The 26,892-nt window shown below is 43.2% G+C and overlaps 1 protein-coding gene across 1 annotated transcript in view; it reads right to left on the bottom strand.

The window, feature by feature from the left end:
• Positions 1-7,185: 7,185 nt before the first annotated feature.
• The window catches only part of pgap1 (post-GPI attachment to proteins inositol deacylase 1), a gene marked incomplete at both ends in the record, with an annotated part of 42,825 nt that continues 23,118 nt past the window's right edge, over positions 7,186-26,892 (bottom strand). Inside the window, 17 exons of the mRNA XM_084161499.1 lie at positions 7,186-7,324; positions 7,436-7,543; positions 7,693-7,928; positions 7,995-8,045; positions 8,134-8,269; positions 19,845-20,072; positions 20,188-20,372; positions 20,621-20,659; positions 20,851-20,956; positions 21,443-21,509; positions 21,749-21,803; positions 22,056-22,129; positions 22,374-22,449; positions 25,870-25,947; positions 26,249-26,300; positions 26,496-26,563; positions 26,801-26,884. Of these exons, the coding sequence (XP_084017625.1) occupies positions 7,186-7,324; positions 7,436-7,543; positions 7,693-7,928; positions 7,995-8,045; positions 8,134-8,269; positions 19,845-20,072; positions 20,188-20,372; positions 20,621-20,659; positions 20,851-20,956; positions 21,443-21,509; positions 21,749-21,803; positions 22,056-22,129; positions 22,374-22,449; positions 25,870-25,947; positions 26,249-26,300; positions 26,496-26,563; positions 26,801-26,884 (1,782 nt within the window). The remainder of the gene's footprint in view (positions 7,325-7,435; positions 7,544-7,692; positions 7,929-7,994; positions 8,046-8,133; positions 8,270-19,844; positions 20,073-20,187; positions 20,373-20,620; positions 20,660-20,850; positions 20,957-21,442; positions 21,510-21,748; positions 21,804-22,055; positions 22,130-22,373; positions 22,450-25,869; positions 25,948-26,248; positions 26,301-26,495; positions 26,564-26,800; positions 26,885-26,892) is intronic.

Raw genomic sequence — 26,892 nt, 5'->3', positions numbered from 1 at the left:
GTCGCAGATAGAATTTCAGATCTCTCGGCAGACTTGGAGAGCCAAATGAATCACAAAGTCAAGTCATTTGTTGCATTTTCGGTTGCAATTGATGAGAGCACTGATATTACAGATGTTGCTCAACTGGCCATATTCATTTGTGGTGTTGATGCGACTTTGACAGTCACCGAGGAGTTCCTTGGGTTGGTACCTATGACGGATACTACAACAGCGGATTACATTATGAGCTCTCTCGTTGGAGCGCTGGACAGAGTCGGAGTGGACTGGTCCCGTGCTGTCAGCCTGGCTACAGATGGTGCGCCATCAATGATTGGGAGAAAAGCAGGCGTTGTGACAAAATTCAGAGATAAAGTACAGGCCGCAAATGGAGGACAAGAGTTTTGGACATTTCACTGTATTTTGCACCAGGAAGCATTGTGTTGCAAATCATTAAAAATGGATCATGTCATGGAGGTGGTTGTCCGCACTGTTAATTTCATCCGAGCAAGAGGTTTGAATCACCGTGAGTTTGACAGTCTTCTCAGTGATAAAGACATTACGCATGGCTTGCCATACCACACTGAAGTACGGTGGTTAAGCCGAGGTGCCGTGCTGAAGCGTTTCTTTGAGCTACGAGAGCAAATTGAACAGTTCTTGGAGAAAAAAGGCAAACCAGTGAAGGAACTTAAATGCCCAGAATGGGTGCAGGATCTTGCCTTTCTGGTGGATATTACAGAGCACCTGAATAATCTTAACAAAATGTTGCAGGGCCGCAAAAAAGTTGTCACTCAGTATTATGACAGCATACGCGCATTCAAGTTGAAACTGTCACTCTGGGAGACACAACTATCTAGCGGTGACACCGCTCATTTCCCTTGTCTAAGAGATGTGCGTGCGACCGGACTTAATGCTGACATGGCTCAATACAAAGACAAGATTACAGGATTGCTGCGGGAGTTTGAGCGACGGTTTCAGGTCTTCGGTGAACTTGAGACAGAATTTGCCGTTTTTTGCTCGCCATTCACAGTCAAGGCTTCTGATCTGCCCGCTGACATCCAACTCGAAATAATTGACTTGCAGTGTGATTCAGGTATGAAGGACAAATTTGCCTCTGTGGGCTTGGACACATTTTATCAGTATCTCTTGCCAGGGTGCCCCAAATTAACAGCCCTGGCTGCAAAGGTTTTATGCATGTTTGGGACTACCTATCTTTGTGAACAGGTTTTCTCTGTAATGAACATCAATAAAACAAAGCTGCGCTCAAGGCTAACACACAAGCACTTAAATGACATTATGAAATTGGCTGCTACTCAGGATTTGACACCTGATATTGATGCAATCGTGAAGGCTAAAAGATGCCAAGTTTCAGGAGCAGCCGGTAGGCCGCAGTGAGAGAAAGAGAGGGGAGGGGGTTAAACAGCGAGTAGGTCAAGTCTAATTGTAAGACTTGTAATGCTCTTTAAGAGACGTTTTGCACTCTGAAGAATAGTTCTGTGAAAAAATAACATTTACTGTGGTAATGTAATATTTAAAGACCATGAACATTGTGATAACGTTCTTCATAGCTCCCACTTTAGTTTGTGCATAGTGTGGTGAGTCAGTTCAGGTGGTCAGAATGTATACTGTACATTAAAATAAGTTAAGTTAATAAGTTAATAAAACAAGTTGTTTTAATCAAAGTGAAATGCCATTTTTTCAGTTCCATAGGCCTATCTGTGAATAAATGTTTTGTGCCTTTGTAGATCCACTGTGATCTGTGAGTTATAATGCACATATGTAGGCTAAATGATAAATTAAGGCATAATATTGAAAAACAAAGGTAAAGATTTGGAGTTGACGTTATTTATAGGTTATTTTGCTATTATTTTACTGGCCCGGCCCACTTGAGATCAGATTGCGCTGTATGTGGCCCCTGAACCAAAATGAGTTTGACACCCCTGGTCTAGGAGCAACAACGGCTCAACCACAAAGTGATAGGCCACACAAGCCCACAGAACGGGACCGCAGAGTGCTGAAGAACGTAGTGCGTAAAAGTCTTCTCTCCTCAGTTGTAACACTCACTACCGAGTTCCAAACTGCCTCTGGAAGCAACATCAGCACAATAACTGTTCCTCGGGAGCTTCATGAAATGGGTTTCCATGGCCGAGCAGCCGCACACAAGCCTAAGATCACCATGCGCAATGCCAAGCATCGGCTGGAGTGGTGTAAAGCTCACCGCCATTGAACTCTGGAGCAGTGGAAACGCGTTTTCTGGAGTGATGAATCATACTTCACCATCTGGCAGTCCGACAGACGAATCTGGGCAATGTTCCAACATCTAGTGGAAAGCCTTCCAAGAAGAGTGGAGGATGTTATAGCAGCAAAGGGGGGGACCAACTCCATTTTAATGCCCATGATTTTGGAATGAGATGTTCGACAAGCATACTTTTGGCCATGAAGTGTACAATTATCTGTTAGGTCCCGCAGTCGAGCAGTGAATTTCAAACTCAGATTCAGGACCAAACACACATCACAACAAGAGAGACCTAAGACAACATAGCATGGCAGCAACACACGACAACACAGCAAGGTAGCAACCCAACATGAAAACAACATGGTAGCAACACAACATGGCAGCAGCACAAGACATGGTACAAACATTATTGGGCACAGACAACAGCACAAACGGCAAGAAGGTAGAGACAACAATACATCACGCGAAGCAGCCACAACTGTCAGTAAGAGTGTCCATGTTTGAGTCTTTGAATGAAGAAATGGAGATAAAACTGTCTAGTTTGAGTGTTTTTTGCAGCTCATTCCAGTCGCTAGCTGCAGCGAACTGGAAAGAGGAGCAACCCAGGTATGTGTGTGCTTTGGGGACCTTTAACAGAATGTGCCTGACAGAATGAGTGTTGTATGTGGAGGATGAGGGCTGCAGTAGTTATCTCAGATAGGAGGGAGTGAGGCCTAAGAGGGTTTTGTAAATATACAGACATGACCAGTTTACAGAGGAGTATAGAGTGCAGTGATGTGTCCTATAAGGAGCATTGGTGGCAAAAAAAACAAGCATGTAGCTCAGTTGGTAGAGCATGCCGTTTGCAACGCCAGGGTTCTGGGTTCGATTCCCACAGGGGGTATGAAAAATACAAAAAATAATGTATGCACTCACTAACTGTAAGTCGCTCTGGATAAGAGCGTCTGCTAAATGACTAAAATGTAAAATGTAAATCTGATGGCCGAATGGTAAAGAACATCTAGCCGCTCGAGAGCACCCTTACCTGCCAATCTATAAATTATGTCTCTGTAATCTAGCATGGTCATCTGAATCAGGGTTAGTTTGGCAGCTGCTGGTGAAAGAGGAGCGATAACAATAGAGGAAACCAAGTCTAGATTTAACCTTAGCCTGCAGCTTTGATATGTGCTGAGAAGGGCAGTGTTCTCTCTAGCCATACTCTCAAGTACTTGTATAAGGTGACTACCTCAAGCTCTAAATCCTCAGAGGTAGTAACCACACCGGTGGGTAGAGGGGCATTCTTCTTACCAAACCACATGACCTTTGGTTTGGAGGTGTTAAGAACAAGTTTAAGGGCAGAGAAAGCTTGTTGGACAATAAGAAAGCTTTGTTGTACAGTGTTTAACACAAAATCTGGGGAGGGGCCAGCTGAGTATAAGACTATCATCTGTATATAAATGGATGAGAGAGCTTCCTACTGCCTGAGCTATATTGTTGATGTAAATTGAGAAGCGCGTGGGGCCTAGGATCGAGCCTTGGGGTACTCCCTTGGTGACAGGCAGTGGCTTAGATAGCAGATGTTCTGACTTTATACACTGCACTCTTTGAGAGAGGTAGTTAGCAAACCAGGCCAAAGACCCCTCAGAGACACCAATACTCCTTAGCCGGCCGACAAGGATGGAATGGTCTACCATATCAAAAGCTTTGGCCAAGTCAATAAAAATAGCAGCACATCATTGCTTAGAATCAAGGGCAATGGTTACATCATTTAGGACCTTTAAGGTTGCAGTGACACATTCATAACCTGAGTGGAAACCAGATTGCATACCAGAGAGAAAAATAAAAAAGCTGACACTGAATATCCCTTTGAGCATGGTAAAGTTATTAATTAGACTTTGGATGGTGTATCAACACACCCAGTCCCTACAAAGATACAGGTGTCCTTCCTAACTCAGTTGCCGGAGAGGAAGGAAACCGCTCAGGGATATCACAATGAGGCCAATGGTGACTTTAAAACAGTTACCGAGTTTAATGGCTGTGATAGGAGAAAACTGAGGATGGATCATCAGCATTGTAGTTACTCCACAATACTAACCTAAATGACAGTGAAAAGAAGAATACCTGTACAGAATAAAAAATATTCCAAAACATGCGTCCTGTTTGCAACAAGGCACTAAAATAATACTGCAAAAAAATGTGGCAAAGCAATCAACTTTTTGTCCTGAATACAAAGTGTTATTTTTGGGGCAAATCCAATACAACACATTACTGAGTACCACTCTCCATATTTTCAAGCATAGTGGTGGCTGCATCAGGTTATGGGTATGCTTGTAATTGTTAAGGAATTGTTCGGGATAAGAAATAAACTGACTGTAGCTAAGCACAGGCAAAATCCTCACCTTTCAGCAGGACAATAACCTAAAACACAAGGCCAAATCTACACTGGAGTTGCTTCCCAAGACAGTGAATGTTCCTGAGTGGCCGAGTTACAGCTTTGACTTAAATCTACTTGAAAATCTATGGCATGACCTGAAAATGGTTGTCTAACAATGATCACCAACTAATCTGACAGAGCTTGAAGAGTTTTGAAAAGAATAATGGGTAAATGTTGCACAATCCAGGTGTGGAAAGCTCTTAGAGACTTACCCAGAACGACCCACAGCTGTAATCGCTGCCAAAGGTGCTTCTACAAATTAGTGAATCATGGGTGTGAATACTTACGTAAATGAGATATATTTCTGTATTTCATTTTCAATAAATTTGCAAACATTTCTAAAAACATGTTTTCACTGTCATTATGGGGTATTGTGTGTAGATGGGCAAGGACATTATTATTTTATCAATTTTGAATTCAGGCTTTAACAACAAAATGTGGAATAAGTCAAGGGTTATGAATACTTTCTGAAGGCACCGTAACCTTTGTTTATGACATCTGTCTGTCTTGCTAATGAAAGTGTTAAGACAGCTACAAGCAAAGGTTATGCTCACTACGGTTGTGCTGTTGCACTTAGATGACCACCGAGGCTGAGACGAGTCACATGTCAGAGATGCTGGTCTATGTGACAATCTTATGCCCTATACTCAAAGTGTCTTGATTGACAGGCAGATAGGAGTGAATGCGTGGAGGGGTACGGTCATATCGGCTGAAAGGCACTAGCTGCTTTGACCAAGGGTTGCCAACACAGCTGGTGATGAGGGGTGCTGGTGAGCATCAAAAGTGTACACACACACACACACACACACACACACACACATTAGGGAACAGTAGAGGAAATACCAAGTGCTGATGTTTTCCAAGTAAGTAAAGACTCTTCCAGTGAATAATAGTGGCCATGGCCACTTAACGACATTAATCAAATATTTTCTAGCCAAATAGCCCTCCTTTTCAAGCTAGCTCTTCAAAATGGGAGGACATTTTGTTAGTCAGTAAGAGTAACACACAGTAGCTTGCAATAGAACGCCAAAGTCACATTCGTTTGCAAGGTAATATCAGATCTAAAATACTCTAGTATGGATGATGTCGACCTTGACTCCGTCCAAAGAGATGCATACAGTAGCAAAACTGCTCAGATAGTTATGTTACGACGTAGATACAACGTCACGTTATCCCCTAGTGCTATGATGTGGAATAGCATCTAACTCTGTATAACCTTCCTACAACATTGCACAACTGAATTAAGTTAAGTGTGCAGTGTCATCCCTTCCTCATGATATGGTAGGTAGTGAGGACCCTTTCACTTTAGATTGAGACTACCCAATAACATTCATAGCCATGGCCACATACTACATAATAATGACCATACTTGGCTAAGAACTGTTTATGTAGTTAAGAGCTCCACTTTCAATAACTAATCACCTGCGTTTTGAACTGGATGATTGCAACAGAAGGTAGAAACAGTTGTGGGTGTGTTATGGGAGAGATTACCGCAACAAAAGAAGAGAAAACAATTCATACACAGACTAAGCAATGACGGTTAGTTTACGCTAATTCTCCCTTGTAAACCTTTACACTGTCATTAGCATGACGGAACATGTCCTGTGCAGTTACAATAGCTAGCCAAGCAAGCGAGTTAGCCACAGTCATCTTGCGTACAGCTGCATGACGTCATTGCAACTAGGGTTGCAAAATTGAACAAGAAAACTAAACAGATTATTGGACACTTAAGGATTTTAGGTAATTTTCATAATATGTAAAAGATAGAAGAAAAAAAATTAAACATGAAAAATGTTAAATAGTAAATTACATGTAGTTTTGCAACCCTTATTGCAAAACTTGACTTGACAGCTCAAGACTGCTTACTTATGCATATTTTATGTCTTACTAGTGACAGAGTAAAGGAAAGGAAAGGGGGATACCTAGTCTGTTGTACAACTGAATGCATTCAACTGTGCTAAGTTCATGATAGTGGGTTTGATCAAAGTTAACAACAAGACAGGCCAGAATGTTTAGGGTCAATGGGGATGGGCAAACATTTGTCCATGTCTAATAAACAGACATCCAATAAACTGAGACACATCCCATCATACTCACATTACCACAATTATACTAAAATATATTAAATTACAGTTGTAGGAAATACAAATCACCAATATGTAAAACAATGAGAGCAATACCCTGTTGAGAACCACTAGTATCAGGAGTGTCTTTCGAGTGATTGCGTCATGCTCCTTGAAGGCAGAGCCATACATATACAGAGTAAGGCAAACATGGTTTAAGACTGGGAATTCCAATGGGAGCCATGTTTGCACTAAAAGCTCCATGACAATTATATTCTCCTAAGAATGGAATGCAAATGTTATTGTAATGGAATGCTTGGAGCCATCATGATGGACAGTTTCACAAACTATGTATTTCTATGGCTCTGCTGCATAGGACCTCCAGGACCTGAAAGGGGAGCTCAACCCCAGGCCAGACTAGCTTCGACCAGTTTGGGGGCCTGACCCGGTTCTGTGAGTCTGCTGAGTGATAGGCCCAGCGCAGGTACCAGCAGAGCTCAGAAGAGAAAGGAAACAGCCAGTGGAACCAGGGCTGCAGACAGGAAGTAGGTTACTCGGTATAGATGGAGTGGGGAGAAGGTCACCATGGCAACAGAGAGAGGCAGCAGCAGGCGGGATGTGCTAGGCAGGGTTGTACTGAAATCCAAGCGTGTAATACAAGTTAAAACACACACGTATACACCTGGTGAAAGGACAGGACTGAGGACAGAAAGGTGTGTGACAAACTGAGCAGTATAGTAGAAGCACCTGTAGCTGAGAGTGAGTGTGTTACAGTTGATGAGCAGCACAGAGGCCATGAGGAGAGGCACGGTGTGTGGCCAGCAAGGGTCAGGATCCAATCGAGCAGCAGAATATCTGCAAAGAAGAGAAAAGGCAATTAAGGGGACTACGGAGAAAAATCACACAGTCCTACACACGGACACACACACACTAGAGTTAGGGAACAGTAAAGGATGGATATATGGCCGACAGGGTAAGGGCTACACACGAACACACTCCAGTACCTGAGGTTGCGGGTCCAGTGGATCAGTGATGGCGCACAGAGCATGACTGGAAGAGTGAGGAGAGCAGACAGGCTGAGGTGCAGCTGCAGATCATCTCTCACATCCTGCAGTACTGAGTCCGACAGCAGGGGGGCGCCGTTACATTCTTTAGGTTTGCTGTTCAGGGCCTCACTGTCCCCAGTGCTTTTCTCTTTGTTGCAAGTTCTGTTGTCTTGGTCTCTCTGTTTCTCAGGCGCCTGAAAGGGTAGTGAGGATAATTAATATATGAAGATTTTAGAGAGGGAAAAAATGCAGAATCTTACCAGGTTCAGCATATGACTCAGAGACCTCTCTGTCATCTGTAGCCTCAGAACCTGGACAGAAACATAGTCATACATTAGTAAACCACAGGGAAACCAAAAAGAACAAGGACTAAGTATTTAACAGGGGCCCCAGACTCACTCGGTAGAGATGGAGCAGGAAGGTGGCTGTGATTGACAGGGCTCCACAGGAAGCCCCACCCAACACGCTCAGACACAGGATGAGGAGGAGCTGAGTCCGTCTACGCAGGGTGCCGCAGTCCAGAGACACAGAGGGCCTGAGTGCACACACACACACAATTCAACTTGCTATAGACCACCAAGTGCCTATTCTTTGTTTTTTATTTTTACCCCTTTTTCGTGATATCCAATTGGTAGTTACAGTCTTGTCCCATTGCTCCAACTCCCGTAAGGACTCGGGAGAGGAGAAGGTCGAGAGCCATGCATCCTCCGAAACACGACCCTGCCAAGCTGCACTGCTTCTTGACACACTGCTTGCTTAACCCGGATGCCATCCACACCAATGTGTCGGAGGAAACACTGTACAACCAGCGACTGAAGTCAGCTTGCAGGCACCCGGCCCGCCACAAGGAGCCGATAGAGCGCGATGGGACAAGGATATCCCGGCTGGCCAAACACTCCCCTAACCCGGGCGACGCTGGGCCAATTGTGCGCCGCCTCATGGGTCTCCCGGTCACGGCCGGCTATGACACAGCCTGGGATCGAACCCGGGGCTGTAGTGAGGAATATTTTTATTCTGTACAGGCTTCCTTTTCACTCTGTAATTTAGGTTAGTATTGTGGAGTAACTACAATGTTGATCCATCCTCCATTTTCTCCTATCACAGCCATTAAACTCTGTAACTGTTTTAAAGTCACCATTGGCCTCATGGTGAAATCTCTGAGCGGTTTCCTTCCTCTCCGGCAACTAAGTTAGGAAGGACGCCTGTTTATTTGTAGTGACTGGGTGTATTGATACACCATCCAAAGTCTAATTAATAACTTCACCATGCTCAAAGGGATATTCGATGTCTGCCTCTATTTTTTTTTACCCATCTACCATAAGCGCCCTTATTTGCGAGGCATTGGAAAACCTCCCTGGTCATTGTGGTTGACTATGTTTGAAATTCACTGCTCGACTGAGGGACCTTACAGATAATTGTATGTGTGGGGTACAGATGAGGTAGTCATTAAAAAAATCGTGTTAACCACTAATATTGAACACAGAATGAGTCCACGCAACTTATTGTGACTTGTTAAGCAAATGTTTACTCCTGAACTTATTTAGGCTTGCCATAACAAACAGGTTGAATACTTATTGACTCAAGACATTTAAGCTTTTCATTTTTTATTAACTTGTAAACATTTCTAAAAACATAATTCGACTTTGACATTACGGGGTATTGTGTGTAGGTAGGCCAGTGACACATAATCTCAATTTAATCCATTAAAAAATTCGGGCTGTAACAAAACAATTTGGATAAAGTCGAGGGGCACTGTATGCGATGTCAACAGAGGTATATTTTCTGGGTGACATACACTGAGTGTACAAAATATTAGGAACACCTCTTTCCATGACCAGGTGAATCAGTCACATTTGTTCTTTTAAACTATTGGACAGCACTGAGATCAAACTCACGGCGCTGAGAGCCAGAGCACGCTGCTTAGACCACTGCACCACAGCAGTTCACAATTCTCTAGCAAGCAGGGAAAGTACTTGATGATACTAAATAGTTTTTTTTTTTTATGATTTTGTTTTATGCTTTCCCCAAACCATAGCCCTAACCTTAACCACTCGGAATGAATACCTAAACTTAACCCTTTGAGTCGTTTTTGTTTAAACCCTGTAACCATGCAGAATTAACCCTGTAACCATGCGGAATAAATGGGTCAAGAATTCAACTTTCTTCCACATTACGTCAAATCCCGACTTGAAACTATGAGATCAGGTTGCAGTGTAAAGTGGTTATCCGATAATTGTAAAGGTGGTTATCCGACTTACAATAAGGTGAATGCACCAATTTGTAAGTCGCTCTGGATAAGAGCGTCTGCTAAATGACGTAAATGTAAATGTAAATGTGCCAACTAATTGAGGCTGTTCTGAGGGCAAAAGGGGATGCAACTCAATATTAGGAAGGTGTTCCTAATGTTTTGTACACTCAGTGTAAATATTGAATGGTTTTCATCAAGCTGTACACTCACGAAGAATCTTCAAACTGTAACCAGTGCCTGAAATCTGGTTCAGGTCATCAGTCAACCTACCAGGGTATTTACAAACAGCACAGGAACAAAATCATCCACGTGTATTGATAACATCTTTACTAATGCTGCAGAAATATGTTCTAAAGCAGTATCCACACTTGTCGGATGTAGTGATCAAAATATAGTGCCCATATAAAAAATAAAAAAAAGTTCCAAAGGCTGGGCCTAAAATGGTGTATAACAGATCATACAGTGCCTTGCAAAAGTATTCATCCCCATTGGCGTTTTTCCTATTTTGTTGCATTACAACCTGTAATTGAAATTGATTTTTATTTGGATTTCATGTAATGGACATACACAAAATAGTCCAAATTGGTGAAGTGGAATGAACAAAAATAACTTGTTGCAAAAAATTCTAAAAAATAAATAACGGAAAAGTGGTGCGTGCATATGTATTCACCCCCTTTGCTATGAAGCCCCTAAATAAGATCTGGTGCAACCAATTACCTTCAGAAGTCACATAATTAGTTAAATAAAGTCCACCTGAGTGCAATCTAAGTGTCACATGATCTCAATATATATACACCTGTTCTGAAAGGGCCCAGAGTCTGCAACACCACCAAGCAAGGGGCACCACCAAGCAAGCGGCACCATGAAGACCAAGGAGCTCTCCAAACAGGTCAGGGACAAAGTTGTGGAGAAGTACAGATCAGGGTTGGGTTATAAAACAATATCCGAAACTTTGAACATCCCACGGAGAACCATTAAATCCATTATAAAAAAATTGAAAGAATATGGCACCACAACAAACCTGCCAAAAGAGGGCCGCCCACCAAAACTCACGGACCAGGCAAGGAGGGCATTATTCATAGGCAACAAAGACACCAAAGATAACCCTGAAGGAGCTGCAAAGTTCCACAGTAGAGATTGGAGTATCTGTACATAGGACCACTTTATGCCGTACACTCCACAGAGCTGGGCTTTACGGAAGAGTGGCCAGAAAAAAGCCATTGCTTAAAGAAAAAAAATAAGAAAACACGTTTGGTGTTCGCCAAAAGGCATGTGGGAGGCTCCACAAACATATGGAAGAAGGTACTCTGGTCAGATGAGACTAAAATTGAGCTTTTTGGCAATCAAGGAAAACGCTATGTCTGCCGCAAACCCAACACCTCTCATCACCATCCCTATAGTGAAGCATGGTGGTGGCAGCATCATGCTGTGGGGATGTTTTTCCATCGGCAGACACTGGGAAACTGGTCAGAATTGAAGGAATGATGGATGGCAGTAAATACAGGGAAATTCTTCAGGGAAACCTGTTTCAGTCTTCCAGAGATTTGAGACTGGGACAGAGGTTCACCTTCCAGCAGGACAATCACCCTAAGCATACTGCTAAAGCAACACTCGAGTGGTTTAACGGGAAACATTTAAATGTTTCGGGGGGGTAGTTATGCACGCTCAAGTTCAGTTTTTTTTGTCTTATTTCTTGTTTGATTCACAATAAAAAATATTTTGCATCTTGCAAGTGGCAGGCATGTTGTGTAAATCAAATGATACAAACCCCACAAAAATCCATTTTAATTCCAGGTTGTAAGGCAACAAAATAGGAAAAATGCCAAGGGGGGTGAATACTTTTGCAAGCCACTGTACAAGAGGTTTTGTATAGATTCCCATGTTGAAGATATAATAATAGTAATAATAATATGCCATTTAGCAGACGCTTTTATCCAAAGCGACTTACAGTCATGCGTGCATACATTTTTGTGTATGGGTGGTCCAGGGGATCGAACCCACTACCTTGGCGTTACAAGCGCCGTGCTCTACCAGCTGAGCTACAGAGGACCAAATGATGTAAAGAATATTTGCTGGTCTGTTATGAGGAGCAACCAGACGCCGCACTTGACGCATTTATGAAAGTGCTTCTTCCAGTTTCTGATAAGCATGCACCCATTTAGAAACTGACTGTTGGGCCTCCCGAGTGGCGCAGCGGTCTAAGGCAGTGCTAGAGGCGTTACTACAGACCAGGGTTCATTCCAGGGCTGTGCCACACCAGCCGTGGCCGGGAGTCCCATAGGACGGCACACAATTGGCCCAGCATTGTCCGGGTTAGGGGAGGGTTTGGCTGGAGGGGCTTTACTTGGCTCATCGCGCTCTAGTGACTCCTTGTGGCGGGTTGGGTGCCTGCGGGCACATTTGTGCGGCTGGCTTCCGGGTGTTAAGGAGCGCGGTTAGGCGGGTCATGTTTCGGAGGACGCATGACTTTACCTTTGTCTCTCCCGAGCCCGTTGGGGAGTTGCAGCGATGAGACAAGATCGAAAAAGGGGGTAAAATACAAAAATAAATAAAAATTATAATAATAACTGACTATTAAAAAAACTGCTACATCCCTGTGGATTGAGGAGGAATTGAAAAACTATGGTTGAGAGGGTCGAGGCAAAAGGAACTGCAAATAAGTCTGGCTGCACAGCCGATGGGCAAACGTACTGTGAATTGAGAAGTCATGTGACGAAACTAAACAAAAATAATAAACTGTACTACAAAACAAAGATGAATGATATAAAGGATAATGGTAAAAACCTTTGGAGTACCTTCAATTACATTTTTGACAAAAAAGGCATACTCAACTCCATCCTTCATTGAAGCAGAAGGCTTATTCATCACTAAACCCTCTGATATTGCCCACTACTTTAATGACTTTACATTGGCAAGATTAGCAAATTTAGGCATGAATGCTATTTCACAGCAAACAAATTAACAACAGACTTTCAGCACGCTTATAGGGAAAGGCACTCAACAAGTACGGCACTGACACAAATTACTGATGATTGGCTGAAATTTTTTTATAATAATAAGATTTTGGGAGCTGTTTCGTTACACTTCAGTGCAGCTTTGACATTATCGATCATAATCTGCTGCTGAAAAAAACGTATGTGTTATGGCTTTACATCCTCTGCTATATCATGGATTGACAGTTCCCTATCTAACAGAACACAGAGGGTTTTATTTAATGGAAGCCTCTAACGTAAACCAGGTAGAGTGTGGTATACCTCAAGGCAGCAGTCTTGGTCCTTTACTGTTTTCAATTTTTACTAATGACTTGCCACTAGCAATGAGTAAAGCCTGTGTGTCTATGTACGCTTATGACTCGACATTATACACATCAGCTACCACAGCAAGTGAAATCACTGCAACCATTAAAGAGCTGCAGTCAGTTTTAGAATGGGTGGCTAGCAATAAGCTAGTCCTAAATACAGTGGGGGAAAAAAGTATTTAGTCAGCCACCAATTGTGCAAGTTCTCCCACTTAAAAATATGAGAGAGGCCTGTAATTTTCATCATAGGTACACGTCAACTATGACAGACAAAATGAGAAAAAAAATCCAGAAAATCACATTGTAGGATTTTTAATGAATTTATTTGCAAATTATGGTGGAAAACAAGTATTTGGTCAATAACAAAAGTTTCTCAATACTTTGTTATATACCCTTTGTTGGCAATGACACAGGTCAAACGTTTTATGTATGTCTTCACAAGGTTTTCACACACTGTTGCTGGTATTTTGGCCAATTCCTCCATGCAGATCTCCTCTAGAGCAGTGATGTTTTGGGGCTGTCGCTGGGCAACACGGACTTTCAACTCCCTCCAAAGATTTTCTATGGGGTTGAGATCTGGAGACTGGCTAGGCCACTCCAGGACCTTGAAATGCTTCTTACGAAGCCACTCCTTCGTTGCCCGGGCGGTGTGTTTGGGATCATTGTCATGCTGAAAGACCCAGCCACGTTTCATCTTCAATGCCCTTGCTGATGGAAGGAGGTTTTCACTCAAAATCTCACAATACATGGCCCCATTCATTCTTTCCTTTCCACGGATCAGTCGTCCTGGTCCCTTTGCAGAAAAACAGCCCCAAAGCATGATGTTTCCACCCCCATGCTTCACAGTAGGTATGGTGTTCTTTGGATGCAACTCAGCATTCTTTGTCCTCCAAACACGACGAGTTGAGTTTTTACCAAAAAGTTATATTTTGGTTTCATCTGACCATATGACATTCTCCCAATCCTCTTCTGGATCATCCAAATGCACTCTAGCAAACTTCAGACGGGCCTGGACATGTACTGGCTTAAGCAGGGGGACACGTCTGGCACTGCAGGATTTGAGTCCCTGGCGGCGTAGTGTGTTACTGATGGTAGGCTTTGTTACTTTGGTCCCAGCTCTCTGCAGGTCATTCACTAGGTCCCCCCGTGTGGTTCTGGGATTTTTGCTCACCGTTCTTGTGATCATTTTGACCCCACGGGGTGAGATCTTGCGTGGAGCCCCAGATCGAGGGAGATTATCAGTGGTCTTGTATGTCTTCCATTTCCTAATAATTGCTCCCACAGTTGCTTTCTTCAAACCAAGCTGCTTACCTATTGCAGATTCAGTCTTCCCAGCCTGGTGCAGGTCTACAATTTTGTTTCTGGTGTCCTTTGACAGCTCTTTGGTCTTGGCCATAGTGGAGTTTGGAGTGTGACTGTTTGAGGTTGTGGACAGGTGTCTTTTATACTGATAACAAGTTCAAACAGGTGCCATTAATACAGGTAACGAGTGGAGGACAGAGGAGCCTCTTAAAGAAGAAGTTACAGGTCTGTGAGAGCCAGAAATCTTGCTTGTTTGTAGGTGACCAAATACTTATTTTCCACCATAATTTGCAAATAAATTCATTAATAATCCTACAATGTGATTTTCTGGAGAAAATAAATCTCAATTTGTCTGTCATAGTTGACGTGTACCTATGATGAAAATTACAGGCCTCTCTCATCTTTTTAAAGTGGGAGAACTTACACAATTGGTGGCTGACTAAATACTTTTTTCCCCCACTGTATATCTAAAAACCCTAAACCTCATCTAAATCTTGTAATGAATAATGTGGCAATTGAGCAAGTTGAGGAGACTAATCTGCTTGGTTTAACACTAAATTGTAAACTGACATAGTCAAAACATAATGATGCAATGGTTGCTAAGATGGAGAGAGGTCTGTCCGTGATAAAGCGCTGCTCTGCTTTCACAATCAACAAAACAAGTCCTACAAGACCGTAGTTTTATCACACCTGGACTACTACCCAGTTATATGGTCAAGTGCTGCAAAGAAGGACATAGGCAAATTACACGGAGGGCTAATGTCAAATCTCTCCTGGTCGAAAGTAGAGATTGACTGCATCACTACTCGTCTTTGTGAGAGAAAGCACTGAACTGTCTGTTCAAACTGCTAACATACAGCTCAGACACCAATACATAGCCGACAAAACATGCAACCTGGAGGCTCTTCACAGTTTCTAAGGACAGAACAGAGGCTGGGAAACGCACAGTACTACATAGAGCAATGACTCCACTTCAGGTAACCCAAACTAGCAGTAAAATCAGATTTAAAAAACAGATAACACCTCGCGGCACAACGCGGACTGTGAAGACACACACAAACAACAATACAATATTATTGTGTGTGTGTGTGTGTGTGTGTGTGTGTAAAATTGTACATTTGTAATGGTGGTGCAGTGTGAATTTGTATAGGGCACAATGTCTTGTGTGATGTTTTGCCTTATTTATGATGTAGACCAGGGCTATTCAGCTAGTGGCCCGCACGCCATAACTGGCCCGTTTATCAATTTAGAATGGCCCTTTGATCAATTCTGAACATGAATAAGAAAAATAAGCAAAAAAAGATTAGTGCCAAAAGGATCCCTCGTTCAATATTCTCCAATGTGAGAATCTGTTTGCTGTAGTCCTGTCCATTAAGTGCTGTCAATCAATATCACCCATCATACCAGTTACAGCCAATCAGAGCTGCTAACAGGGGTACAGGGTCTGTCTGCCTGCCTATTGTCGCTTTCATAGCAGATGAGATCCCTACACTGCCTGATACACCAGAGCGTGCTTTGCGCTTAACTCAGTGGGGACTTAAGAAACACCATGGACTCAGTTATGGCTATCAAACTTTATCCGATCAACATCTAGCCTGCAACATTGCTTGTTTCGTAGTCTACTTTTACAAAGGGTTTGGTGGCTAAGCATGGGTAATAATGCTCTCAAGAGAGCAGCTTATGTGAGCTTAGGGAGGAGATACTGTAGTTGCTTTTTTCCGCAATTGCCGCCACAAGAAAGCCAACACACAGTGCATTTGTAAAGTATTCAGACCCCTTGACTTTACGTTACAGCCTTATTCTAAAATTGATTAAATTGTTTTACCCCATCACAAAGCAAAAACAGATTTTTAGAAACGTTTGCAAATTCATTACAAATTAAAAACGGAAATATCACATAAGTTTTCAAGACCCTTTACTCAGTACTTTGTTGAAGCACCTTTGGCAGCGATTACAGCCTTGAGTCTTCTTGGGTATGACGCTACAAGCTTTGCACACCTGTATTTGGGGAGTTTCTTCCATTCTTCTCTGCAGATCCTCTCAAGCTCTGTCAGGTTGGATGGGGAGCGTCGCTGCACAGCTATTTTCAGGTCTCTCCAGAGATGTTCGATCGGGTTCAAGTCTGGGCTCTGGCTGGGCCATTCAAGGACATTCAGAGACTTGTCCTGAAGCCACTCCTGCGTTGTCTTGGCTGTGCACTTAGGGTCATTGTCCTGTTGGAAGGTGAACCTTCGCCCCAGTCTGAGGTTCTGAGCGCTCTGTTGCAGGTTTTCATCAAGGATCTTTGTACTTTGCTCCGTTCATCTTTCCCTCGATCCTGACTAGTCTCCCTGCCATTGAAAAACATCCCCACAGCATGATGCTGCCACCACCATGCTTCACCGTAGGGATGGTGCCAGGTTTCCTCCAGATGTGACGCTTGGCATTCAGGCCAAAGAGTTCAATCTTGGTTTCATCAGACCAGAGAATCTTGTTTCTTATGGTCTGAGAGTCTTTGGGTGCCTTTTGGCAATCTCCAAGCGGGCTGTCATGTGCCTTTTTCTGAGGAGTGGCTTCCGTCTGGCCACTCTACCATAAAGGAATGATTGGTGGAGTGCTGCAGAGATGGGAGAACCTTCCAGAAGGACAACCATCTCCACAGAGGAACTCTTGAGCTCTGTCAGAGTGACCATCTGTTTCTTGGTCACCTCCCTGACCAAGGCCCTTCTCCCCCGATAGCTCAGTTTGGCCGGGCGGCCAGCTCTAGGAAGAGTCTTGGGGGTTCCAAACTTCTTCCATTTAAGAATGATGGAGGCCACTGTGTTCTTGGGGACCTTCAATGCTGCAGACATTTTTTGGTACTCTTCCCTAGATCTGTGCCTCGACACAATCCTGTCTCGGAGCTCTACGGACAATTCCTTCGACCTCATGGCTTTTGCCCTGACATGCACTGTCAACTGTGGGATCTTATATAGACAGGTGTGTGCCTTTCCAAATCATGTCCAATCAATTGAATTTACACAGGTGGACTCTAATCAAGTTGTAGAAATATCTCAAGGATGATCAATGGAAACAGGATGCACCTGAGCTCAATTTCAAGTCTCATAACAAAGGGTCTGAATACTTATGTAAATAAAGTATCAGTTTTTAATTTGTAATCAATTTGCAAAAATTACACAAAAATAACTGTTTTGGCTTTGTCATTATATGTTTTTTAAATATTTGTTAAACCTATTTTATAATAAGGCTGTAACGTAACAAAATGTGGAAAAAGTTAAGGGGTCTGAATACTTTCCGAATGCACTGTATCTATAAGGTCTCTCAATCGAGTAGTGAATTTCAAGCACAGATTCAACCACAAGGACCAGGGAGGTTTTTCAATGCCTCGCAAATTAGGGCACAGATTGGTAGACGTGTAAAAATAAAAAAAAGCAGACGCTGAATATGTCTTTGAGCATGGTGAAGTTATTAATTAGGCTTCGGATGATGTATCACTACACCCAGTCCCTACAAAGATACAGGCGTCCTAACTAACTCAGTTGCCAGAGAGGAAGGAAACTGCTCAGGGATTTCACCATGAGGCCGATGGTGATTTTAAAAGAGTTATAGAGTTTAATGGTTGTGATATGAGAAAACTGAGGATGATCAATAACATTGTAGTTACTTCACAATGCTAACCTAAATTACAGTGAAAAGAAGGAAGCCTGTACAGAATAAAAATATTCCAAAACATGCATCCTGTTGGCAACAAGGCACTTAGGTAATAATGCAAAAAATTTGCCAAAGAAATTAACGTTTTGTCCTAAATACAAAGCAATATGTTTGGGGCAAATCCAATACAACACATCACTGAGTACCACTTTTTCAAGCATGGAGGTGGCTGCATCATGTTATGGGTATGCTTGTCATCGGCAAGGACTAGGGAGTTTGTTTTAGCATAAAAAGAAACGCAAGAAAGCTAAACGCAGGCAAAATCCTAGAGGAAAACCTGGTTCAGTCTGCTTTCAATCAGACACTAGGAGATTAATTCACCTGTCAGCAGGCAAATAACCTAAAACACAAGGCCAAATCTACACTGGAGTTGCTTACCAAGACGACGCTGAATGTTCCTGAGTGGCCTAGTTAGTTGACTTAAATCAGCTTAAATCTATGGCAAGACTTGAAAATGGGTTTCTAGCAATGATCACCAGCCAACTTGACAGAGCTTGAAGAATCTTTAAAAGAATAATGTGCAAATATTGTACAATCCAGGTGTGCAAAAGCTCTTAGCGACTTACCCCAAAAAAACACAGCTGTCATCGCTGCCAAAGGTGATTTATAACATGTATTGTCTCAGGGGGTGAATACTTATCTAATCAAGATACATTAGGGTTTTATTTTTCATCAATGTTTTATAAACGTTAGAATTTTTCTTCCACTTTGACATTAGAGTATTTTGTGTAGATCGTTGACCAAAAATTACAATTAAATCAATTTTAATCCCACTTTGTATAAACAAAATGTGGAAAGAGTCAAGGCACTGTATGTAAAACGGACAGGAAAGTAGAAATGAATTAATGTGATGTATGTCAACTGTGTTATACATTTACATTTTACATTTTAGTCATTTAGCAGACGCTCTTATCCAGAGCGACTTACAGGAGCAATTAGGGTTAAGTGCCTTGCTCAAGGGCACATCGACAGATTTTTCACCTAGTCAGCTCGGGGATTAGAACCAGCGACCTTTCGGTTACTGGCACAACGCTCTTAACCACTAAGCTACCTGCCGCCCGTTATAAGTACAAATGTGTTCTATTATTTAAATAATTTGATGCACTGAATTAGGCTAATCTTAAAACAAATCAAATTAACTTTTAGCAATATTTAACTTTGATAAATGTGCTTTATAAGATTATAATTGTGTTTGTGCATTGTTTTTGATACCGGTTTTAGGAAGTGTAATCCCATGTAGAAGATTTCTGGCCCCGCTGTAAATAACCTTTTTCAAATATGGCCCCTGTAAGAATATAGTTGAATAGCCCTGATGTAGATTATCGTTTTGTTGTGATGTGTTGTTTTTGGTCCCCAGGAAGAGTAGCGGTTACTTTGGCAGCTGCTAATGGGGATCTTAATAAAATGCTAAAAAACTCATTATAATTCAATTAAATGTATTAAACACACACACACACACACACACACACACACACACACACACACACACACACACACACGCATACTAGATTCACCGAATTCCAATTGCATTCAATTTAGTAAAATATAATTCATGAGGGGGCGGGGCATTACCTGTGCAGGGGGGCTAATAACAACGAGAGCAGCTGTAGAGAGAGTCGGAGCAGCGCGCTGCCCCAGAAAGCCACAGCCGCTCCCAAAACATACAGCAGGGGGGACAGGAGGCGTGGCCAGTCTTCATTTGGGGGCACCCCCTCCTGTGTCGTACCATCTGGGGAGGTGGCAGGGAGAGCGTCTAAGGGTGGGAGATGAGTGGACCAACTATCCCGGAACCAGTTACACCTGGATACAAATAAAGGGATGGAGGAAGGAGGGACTTTGTGTGGTTTGATGTAATACGAGTGGTCTTTCACAGTGTGTGAGTGCACATGCATTTGTGTATGAATAATAGTTCTACCTGAGCAGCAGATGCAGCAGGTAGACGGGTAGGTCCACCTTGTGGGGCTGCAGGGCTCTGGCCACGGCCTGGCTCATCTGTAGGGGGTGCCCCGTCCTCACCACAGAGGACATCTGCCCCCCACAGGCCAGTAGGAGCGCTACAGCCGTGTACACAGGCAACACGGGCCCACAGAACCTCAGAACCTGGAAGGACAGCAGGGAAGAAAGTAAGGGCTGGATTCAATCCGTATCGCGGGAGATCCGCGTTATAGCTTGATTGAAATACGGATTGAATCCAGCCCTTTGTTAGTTAGCCAATTAGTAATATTGGTGTGTTTGAATTAAGCACATTTTCCTCTGTTAAACACAAAGCTAAATGACCCTGGACTACTACTACACTAGTAACTCTGTATGAAAGGTTGAGAGCTGAGGGTAGAGAGTATGGGTCTTACCTGTCCCAGCACTCTGGGAAATGATGTTCTCACAGATACCTGGGAGGGATGAGAAAGGGAGATTGAGCCAATTTTTTGAGAAAATGGGAAGTTCAATAAAAATTGCTTTAAAAACCACTTGTTTCAGCATGAAGCCTTTATCGGGGTCCAATGCCTCACACTAATGGGCAATACCATGTAGAGATAACACACATTAACAAAAGTATCCTATCTAATTCTGTGGGCAGTACCTTATACTGGCAGTTGGGGGCAGTGTGGAGCTGCAGCAGGACACCAGAGGTGTTGTCAGGACGACTTGTATGGAGCATGCCCGATATCTCTGTTACCGAGGGAACACTGAAGAGACATGCAGAGGGATAGACCAAATAAAAAGTTTAAGTTTAATACGTTTTCCATTGAGTTACCAGTAAATATATTAAATACTCCTGAGTGGCGCAGTGGTCTAAGGCACTGCATCGCAGTGCTAACTGTGCCACTAGAGATCCTGGTTCGAATCCAGGCTCTGTCGCTGCCGGCCGCGACCAGGAGACTCATGGGCGGCGCACAATTGGCCCAGCGTCGTCCAGGGTAGGGGAGGGAATGGCCGGCAGGGATGTAGCTCAGTTGATAGAGCATGGCGTTTGCAACGCCAGGGTTGTGGGTTCGATTCCCACGGGGGGCCAGTATAAAAAAAATATGTATTCACTAACTGTAAGTCGCTCTGGATAAGAGCGTCTGCTAAATGACTAAAATGTAAATGTAAATGTAAATATAAAAATAGCCAAATGCCATAGGAATGGACAGACAGACAGATAGATGGACGGACAGGGGGTAAGCTCTTACCTGGACGTGGTAACCGAGTCCTCCCTAAACCATGGCACCTTCATTCTGTAGACACTGGGCAGTCTGTCTATACATAGAGACAATGACATCACTAAATCCAACATTACTAGTATGTTTGCATTTTAAACCATTACCAAAATCATACACTATACCAAAATGACATCACTGAGCCTAATGTAAAACAACTATGGAATTTATTGAGGTGATTAAGAGCAGCTGTCAACCAAAACACTACTGTCAAAAACAAACACGCATCCTATCAGTTACTAAAAATGTGCTCCTGCAAAACTGTAGACCTCTGCTTACCTGCTTTGGTTACTTTGCAGTGGCTTACGACTGAGATTCTGAACGCCTGATAGACCTGATGATACAGAGGTCAGTAAGTATTACATTTTTACATTTTAGTCATTTAGCAGACACTCTTATCCAGAGCGACTTACAGTTAGTGAGTGCATACGTTTTTTTTAAGACCAAATATCTTTGTCTTGTTCTGCCAGTACTGTATGTAGGTTGTTGTCGTTGTTCAGGCTCCTGATAGAATGTACTGACTGCAAGTAGTGGATAATTAATTGACCAACCTTATTATATAAACATATAATTCAGATAGGCTTACCTGGTGAAAATGCTGCAGTTCAATGGTGTGCAGAAGTCCGGTGGAGTTGAGAGTGACATCACTAACAGTCATGCCTGAACAAGAGAGGACCCACAGAGTTGAACCATAGGAAGCCAGTGTTGCCCACCGAATAAGAAATATCAACAGATGGATACAAATCTATACTACCCCTCAACAAATTCAGTACACTTAACAAACTAGTTCTTGCTAAATAAACCGACCAAAATACATATTTCCGACACACCAGACTTAGAGAATGATGATAAAGATGCAAAACTTACTTTTTACAGGGAGGAATTAGAGAAAAGGTGGACTCACCAAAGGACAGAACGTGTGGTACTTGCACAGAGATGGTCTGAGACTCCTGTCTCTGCCACTCACACTCCACTGTGAACTGTGGGACACAGAGTAGAAGAGATACACACGAATGGCACTACAAGAGTTTCTCTACCTCTCTTCCCATTTGTTAACCAGTGCTATGCATATGGATGGCGCTACCATTGAGAAAAATCTCTATATAAACACACACAGTATACAGTGGGGAGAACAAGTATTTGATACACTGCCGATTTTGCAGGTTTTCCTACTTACAAAGCATGTAGAGGTCTGTAATTTTTATCATAGGTACACTTCAACTGTGAGAGATGGAATCTAAAACAAAAATCCAGAAAATCACATTGTATGATTTTTAAGTAATTAATTTGCATTTTATTGCATGACATAAGTATTTGATCACCTACCAACCAGTAAGAATTCCGACTCTCACAGACCTGTTAGTTTTTCTTTAAGAAGCCCTCCTGTTCTCCACTCATTACCTCTATTAACTGCACCTGTTTGAACTCGTTACCTGTATAAAAGACACTTGTCCACACACTCAATCAAACAGACTCCAACCTCTCCACAATGGCCAAGACCAGAGAGCTGTGTAAGGACATCAGGGATACAATTGTAGACCTGCACAAGGCTGGGATGGGCTACAGGACAATAGGCAAGCAGCTTGGTGAGAAGGCAACAACTGTTGGCGCAATTATTAGAAAATGGAAGAAGTTCAAGATGACGGTCAATCACCCTCGGTCTGGGGCTCCATGCAAGATCTCACCTTGTGGGGCATCAATGATCATGAGGAAGGTGAGGGATCAGCTCAGAACTACACGGCAGGACCTGGTCAATGACCTGAAGAGAGCTGGGACCACAGTCTCAAAGACAACCATTAGTAACACACTACGCCGTCATGGATTAAAATCCTGCAGCGCACGCAAGGTCCCCCTGCTCAAGCCAGTGCATGTCCAGGCCCGTCTGAAGTTTGCCAATGACCATCTGGATGATCCAGAGGAGGAATGGGAGAAGGTCATGTGGTCTGATCAGACAAAAATATAGTTTTTTGGTCTAAACTCCACTCGCCGTGTTTGGAGGAAGAAGAAGGATGAGTACAACCCCAAGAACACCATCCCAACCGTGAAGCATGGAGGTGGAAACATCATTCTTTGGGGATGCTTTTCTGCAAAGAGGACAGGACGACTGCACCGTATTGAGGGGAGGATGGATGGGGCCATGTATCGTGAGATCTTGGCCATTAACCTCCTTCCCTCAGTAAGAGCATTGAAGATGGGTCGTGGCTGGGTCTTCAAGCATGACAACGACTCGAAACACACAGCCAGGGCAACTAAGGAGTGGCTCCGTAAGAAGCATCTCAAGGTCCTGGAGTGGCCTAGCCAGTCTCCAGACCTGAACCCAATAGAAAATCTTTGGAGGGAGCTGAAAGTCCGTATTACCCAGCGACAGCCCCGAAACCTGAAGGATCTGGAGAAGGTCTGTACGGAGGAGTGGGCCAAAATCCCTGCTGCAGTGTGTGCAAACCTGGTCAAGACCTACAGGAAACGTATGATCTCTGTAATTGCAAACAAAGGTTTCTGAACCAAATATTAGGTTCTGCTTTTCTGATGTATCAAATACTTATGTCATGCAATAAAATGCAAATTAATTACTTAAAAATCATACAATGTGATTTTCTGGATTTTTGTTTTAGATTCCGTATCTCACAGTTGAAGTGTACCTATGATAAAAATTACAGACCTCTACATGCTTTGTAAGTAGGAAAACCTGCAAAATCGGCAGTGTATCAAATACTTGTTCTCCCCACTATATATACACTGCTCAAAAAAATAAAGGGAACACTTAAACAACACAATGTAACTCCAAGTCAATCACACTTCTGTGAAATCAAACTGTCCACTTAGGAAGCAACACTGATTGACAATACATTTCACATGCTGTTGTGCAAATGGAATAGACAACAGGTGGAAATTATAGGCAATTACCAAGACACCCCCAATAAAGGAATGGTTCTGCAGGTGGTGACCACAGACCACTTCTCAGTTCCTATGCTTCCTGGCTGATGTTTTGGTCAATTTTGAATGCTGGTGGTGCTTTCACTCTAGTGGTAGCATGAGACAGAGTCTACAACCCACACAAGTGGCTCAGGTAGTGCAGCTCATCCAGGATGGCACATCAATGCGAGCTGTGGCAAGAAGGTTTGCTGTGTCTGTCAGCGTAGTGTCCAGAGCATGGAGGCGCTACCAGGAGACAGGCCAGTACATCAGGAGACGTGGAGGAGGCCGTAGGAGGGCAACAACCCAGCAGCAGGACCGCTACCTCCGCCTTTGTGCAAGGAGGAGCAGGAGGAGCACTGCCAGAGCCCTGCAAAATGACCTCCAGCAGGCCACAAATGTGCATGTGTCTGCTCAAACGGTCAGAAACAGACTCCATGAGGGCGGTATGAGGGCCCGACGTCCACAGGTGGGGGTTGTGCTTACAGCCCAACACCGTGCAGGACGTTTGGCATTTGCCAGAGAACACCAAGATTGGCAAATTCGCCACTGGCGCCCTTGTGCTCTTCACAGATGAAAGCAGGTTCACACTGAGCACATGTGACAGACGTGACAGAATCTGGAGACGCCGTGGAGAACGTTCTGCTGCCTGCAACATCCTCCAGCATGACCGGTTTGGCGGTGGGTCAGTCATGGTGTGGGGTGGCATTTCTTTGGGGGGCCGCACAGCCCTCCATGTGCTCGCCAGAGGTAGCCTGACTGCCATTAGGTACCGAGATGAGATCCTCAGACCCCTTGTGAGACCATATGCTGGTGCGGTTGGCCCTGGGTTCCTCCTAATGCAAGACAATGCTAGACCTCATGTGGCTGGAGTGTGTCAGCAGTTCCTGCAAGAGGAAGGCATTGATGCTATGGACTGGCCCGCCCGTTCCCCAGACCTGAATCCAATTGAGCACATCTGGGACATCATGTCTCGCTCCATCCACCAACGCCACGTTGCACCACAGACTGTCCAGGAGTTGGTGGATGCTTTAGTCCAGGTCTGGGAGGAGATCCCTCAGGAGACCATCCGCCACCTCATCAGGAGCATGCCCAGGCGTTGTAGGGAGGTCATACAGGCACGTGGAGGCCAAACACACTACTGAGCCTAATTTTGACTTGTTTTAAGGACATTACATAAAAGTTGGATCAGCCTGTAGTGTGGTTTTCCACTTTAATTTTGAGTGTGACTCCAAATCCAAACCTCCATGGGTTGATACATTTGATTTCCATTGATAATTTTTGTGTGATTTTGTTGTCAGCACATTCAACTATGTAAAGAAAAAAGTATTTAATAAGATTATTTCATTCATTCAGATCTAGGATGTGTTGTTTAAGTGTTCCCTTTATTTTTTTGAGCAGTGAATATATATAAAGTGCTAACAAAATTGAAAGTGGTATTTAGGAATGAAACATTGCTTTGGGTTAAATGGGTGCACACAATGTACCTGTCTACCGTTGAGGTTAGAGGCAGCCACAACGAGGTGAGAGACAGAGGACAGCACTCTGAGCCTCAGAGTCAGAACCTGGGAGGAGAGGGAAATACTTATTTATTATTTACACTTATATATTATTTATTTTGTTTTGGTCTACACTGAGTGCAGTGTAAAGTCAAGTCACAATATATTTGAAGTGCATTTCACAAGACTCAACACACTTTACAGAAAAAATTACAATTAATAAAAAACAAGAAACAAATCAAAAACAGAGAAAAAGCAGACATACAGACAGTACATCAACACAAAAAACATGAAGCAAAAGTGGTTCAAAGAACTGACTAACCCATAATATGTTGAGATTGTGTAAATATGAGAAGTGAATGCTTACCTTGTAAGCTGGGAGAAGCTCTGTTCCCAAAGACAGATCCACTGCCTGCACACTGGGGGAAGGAGAGTACAGTCAGAGACAGCGACGGAAGGAGAAAAGATGAAGAGAAGGAGCATGGATAGAGAGCGAGAAAGAGGAAAATAATATTCTGTCAAATGTCAGAAAGAGCAAGCAATAAAAGCTGAAGCAGAGATAAAGAAGACAAAACAGGGGGAAAGAGTGCATGTCTGACATTGCCAGTACTCACCACATGGATCCCTTCATCTGTGTGCAACCATAAACCCAGCTAGTCATTTCCTGTTGGAGATCAGGGGACTGAAAACATTGGCTCGGTAGTCTCACAAATTACATAGTATTATGCTCGCAAGATTCACCTTATACATAAAAAGATGTGTGTTCATAAACTGTGTTCTTAACTTGCGGACTTCATCATTTGATAAGTTTTACTCATGGTGGCAGAAGCGGGATCCATAAACTGTGTTATCACAAGAGCACATATTGTATACTGGTATGAATGCCCTAAAAGCAGCAGAGCTGCCATCTTAGTCTCACCATGTTGTTGCTGCGACAGTAGAAGTGGCTGTAGGCTTTCCTGCGACTGGAGAGGGCAAACAGGAAATACTTGGCTTGTCCATCCTGCAGAG

Source organism: Coregonus lavaretus, assembly GCF_964263955.1.
Source record: "Coregonus lavaretus genome assembly, chromosome: 5".
In the NCBI taxonomy this organism is placed as follows: domain Eukaryota; kingdom Metazoa; phylum Chordata; class Actinopteri; order Salmoniformes; family Salmonidae; genus Coregonus; species Coregonus lavaretus.
Note: the sequence above shows the minus strand (reverse complement) of the source record. Positions and strands in the feature narration are given on the sequence as shown.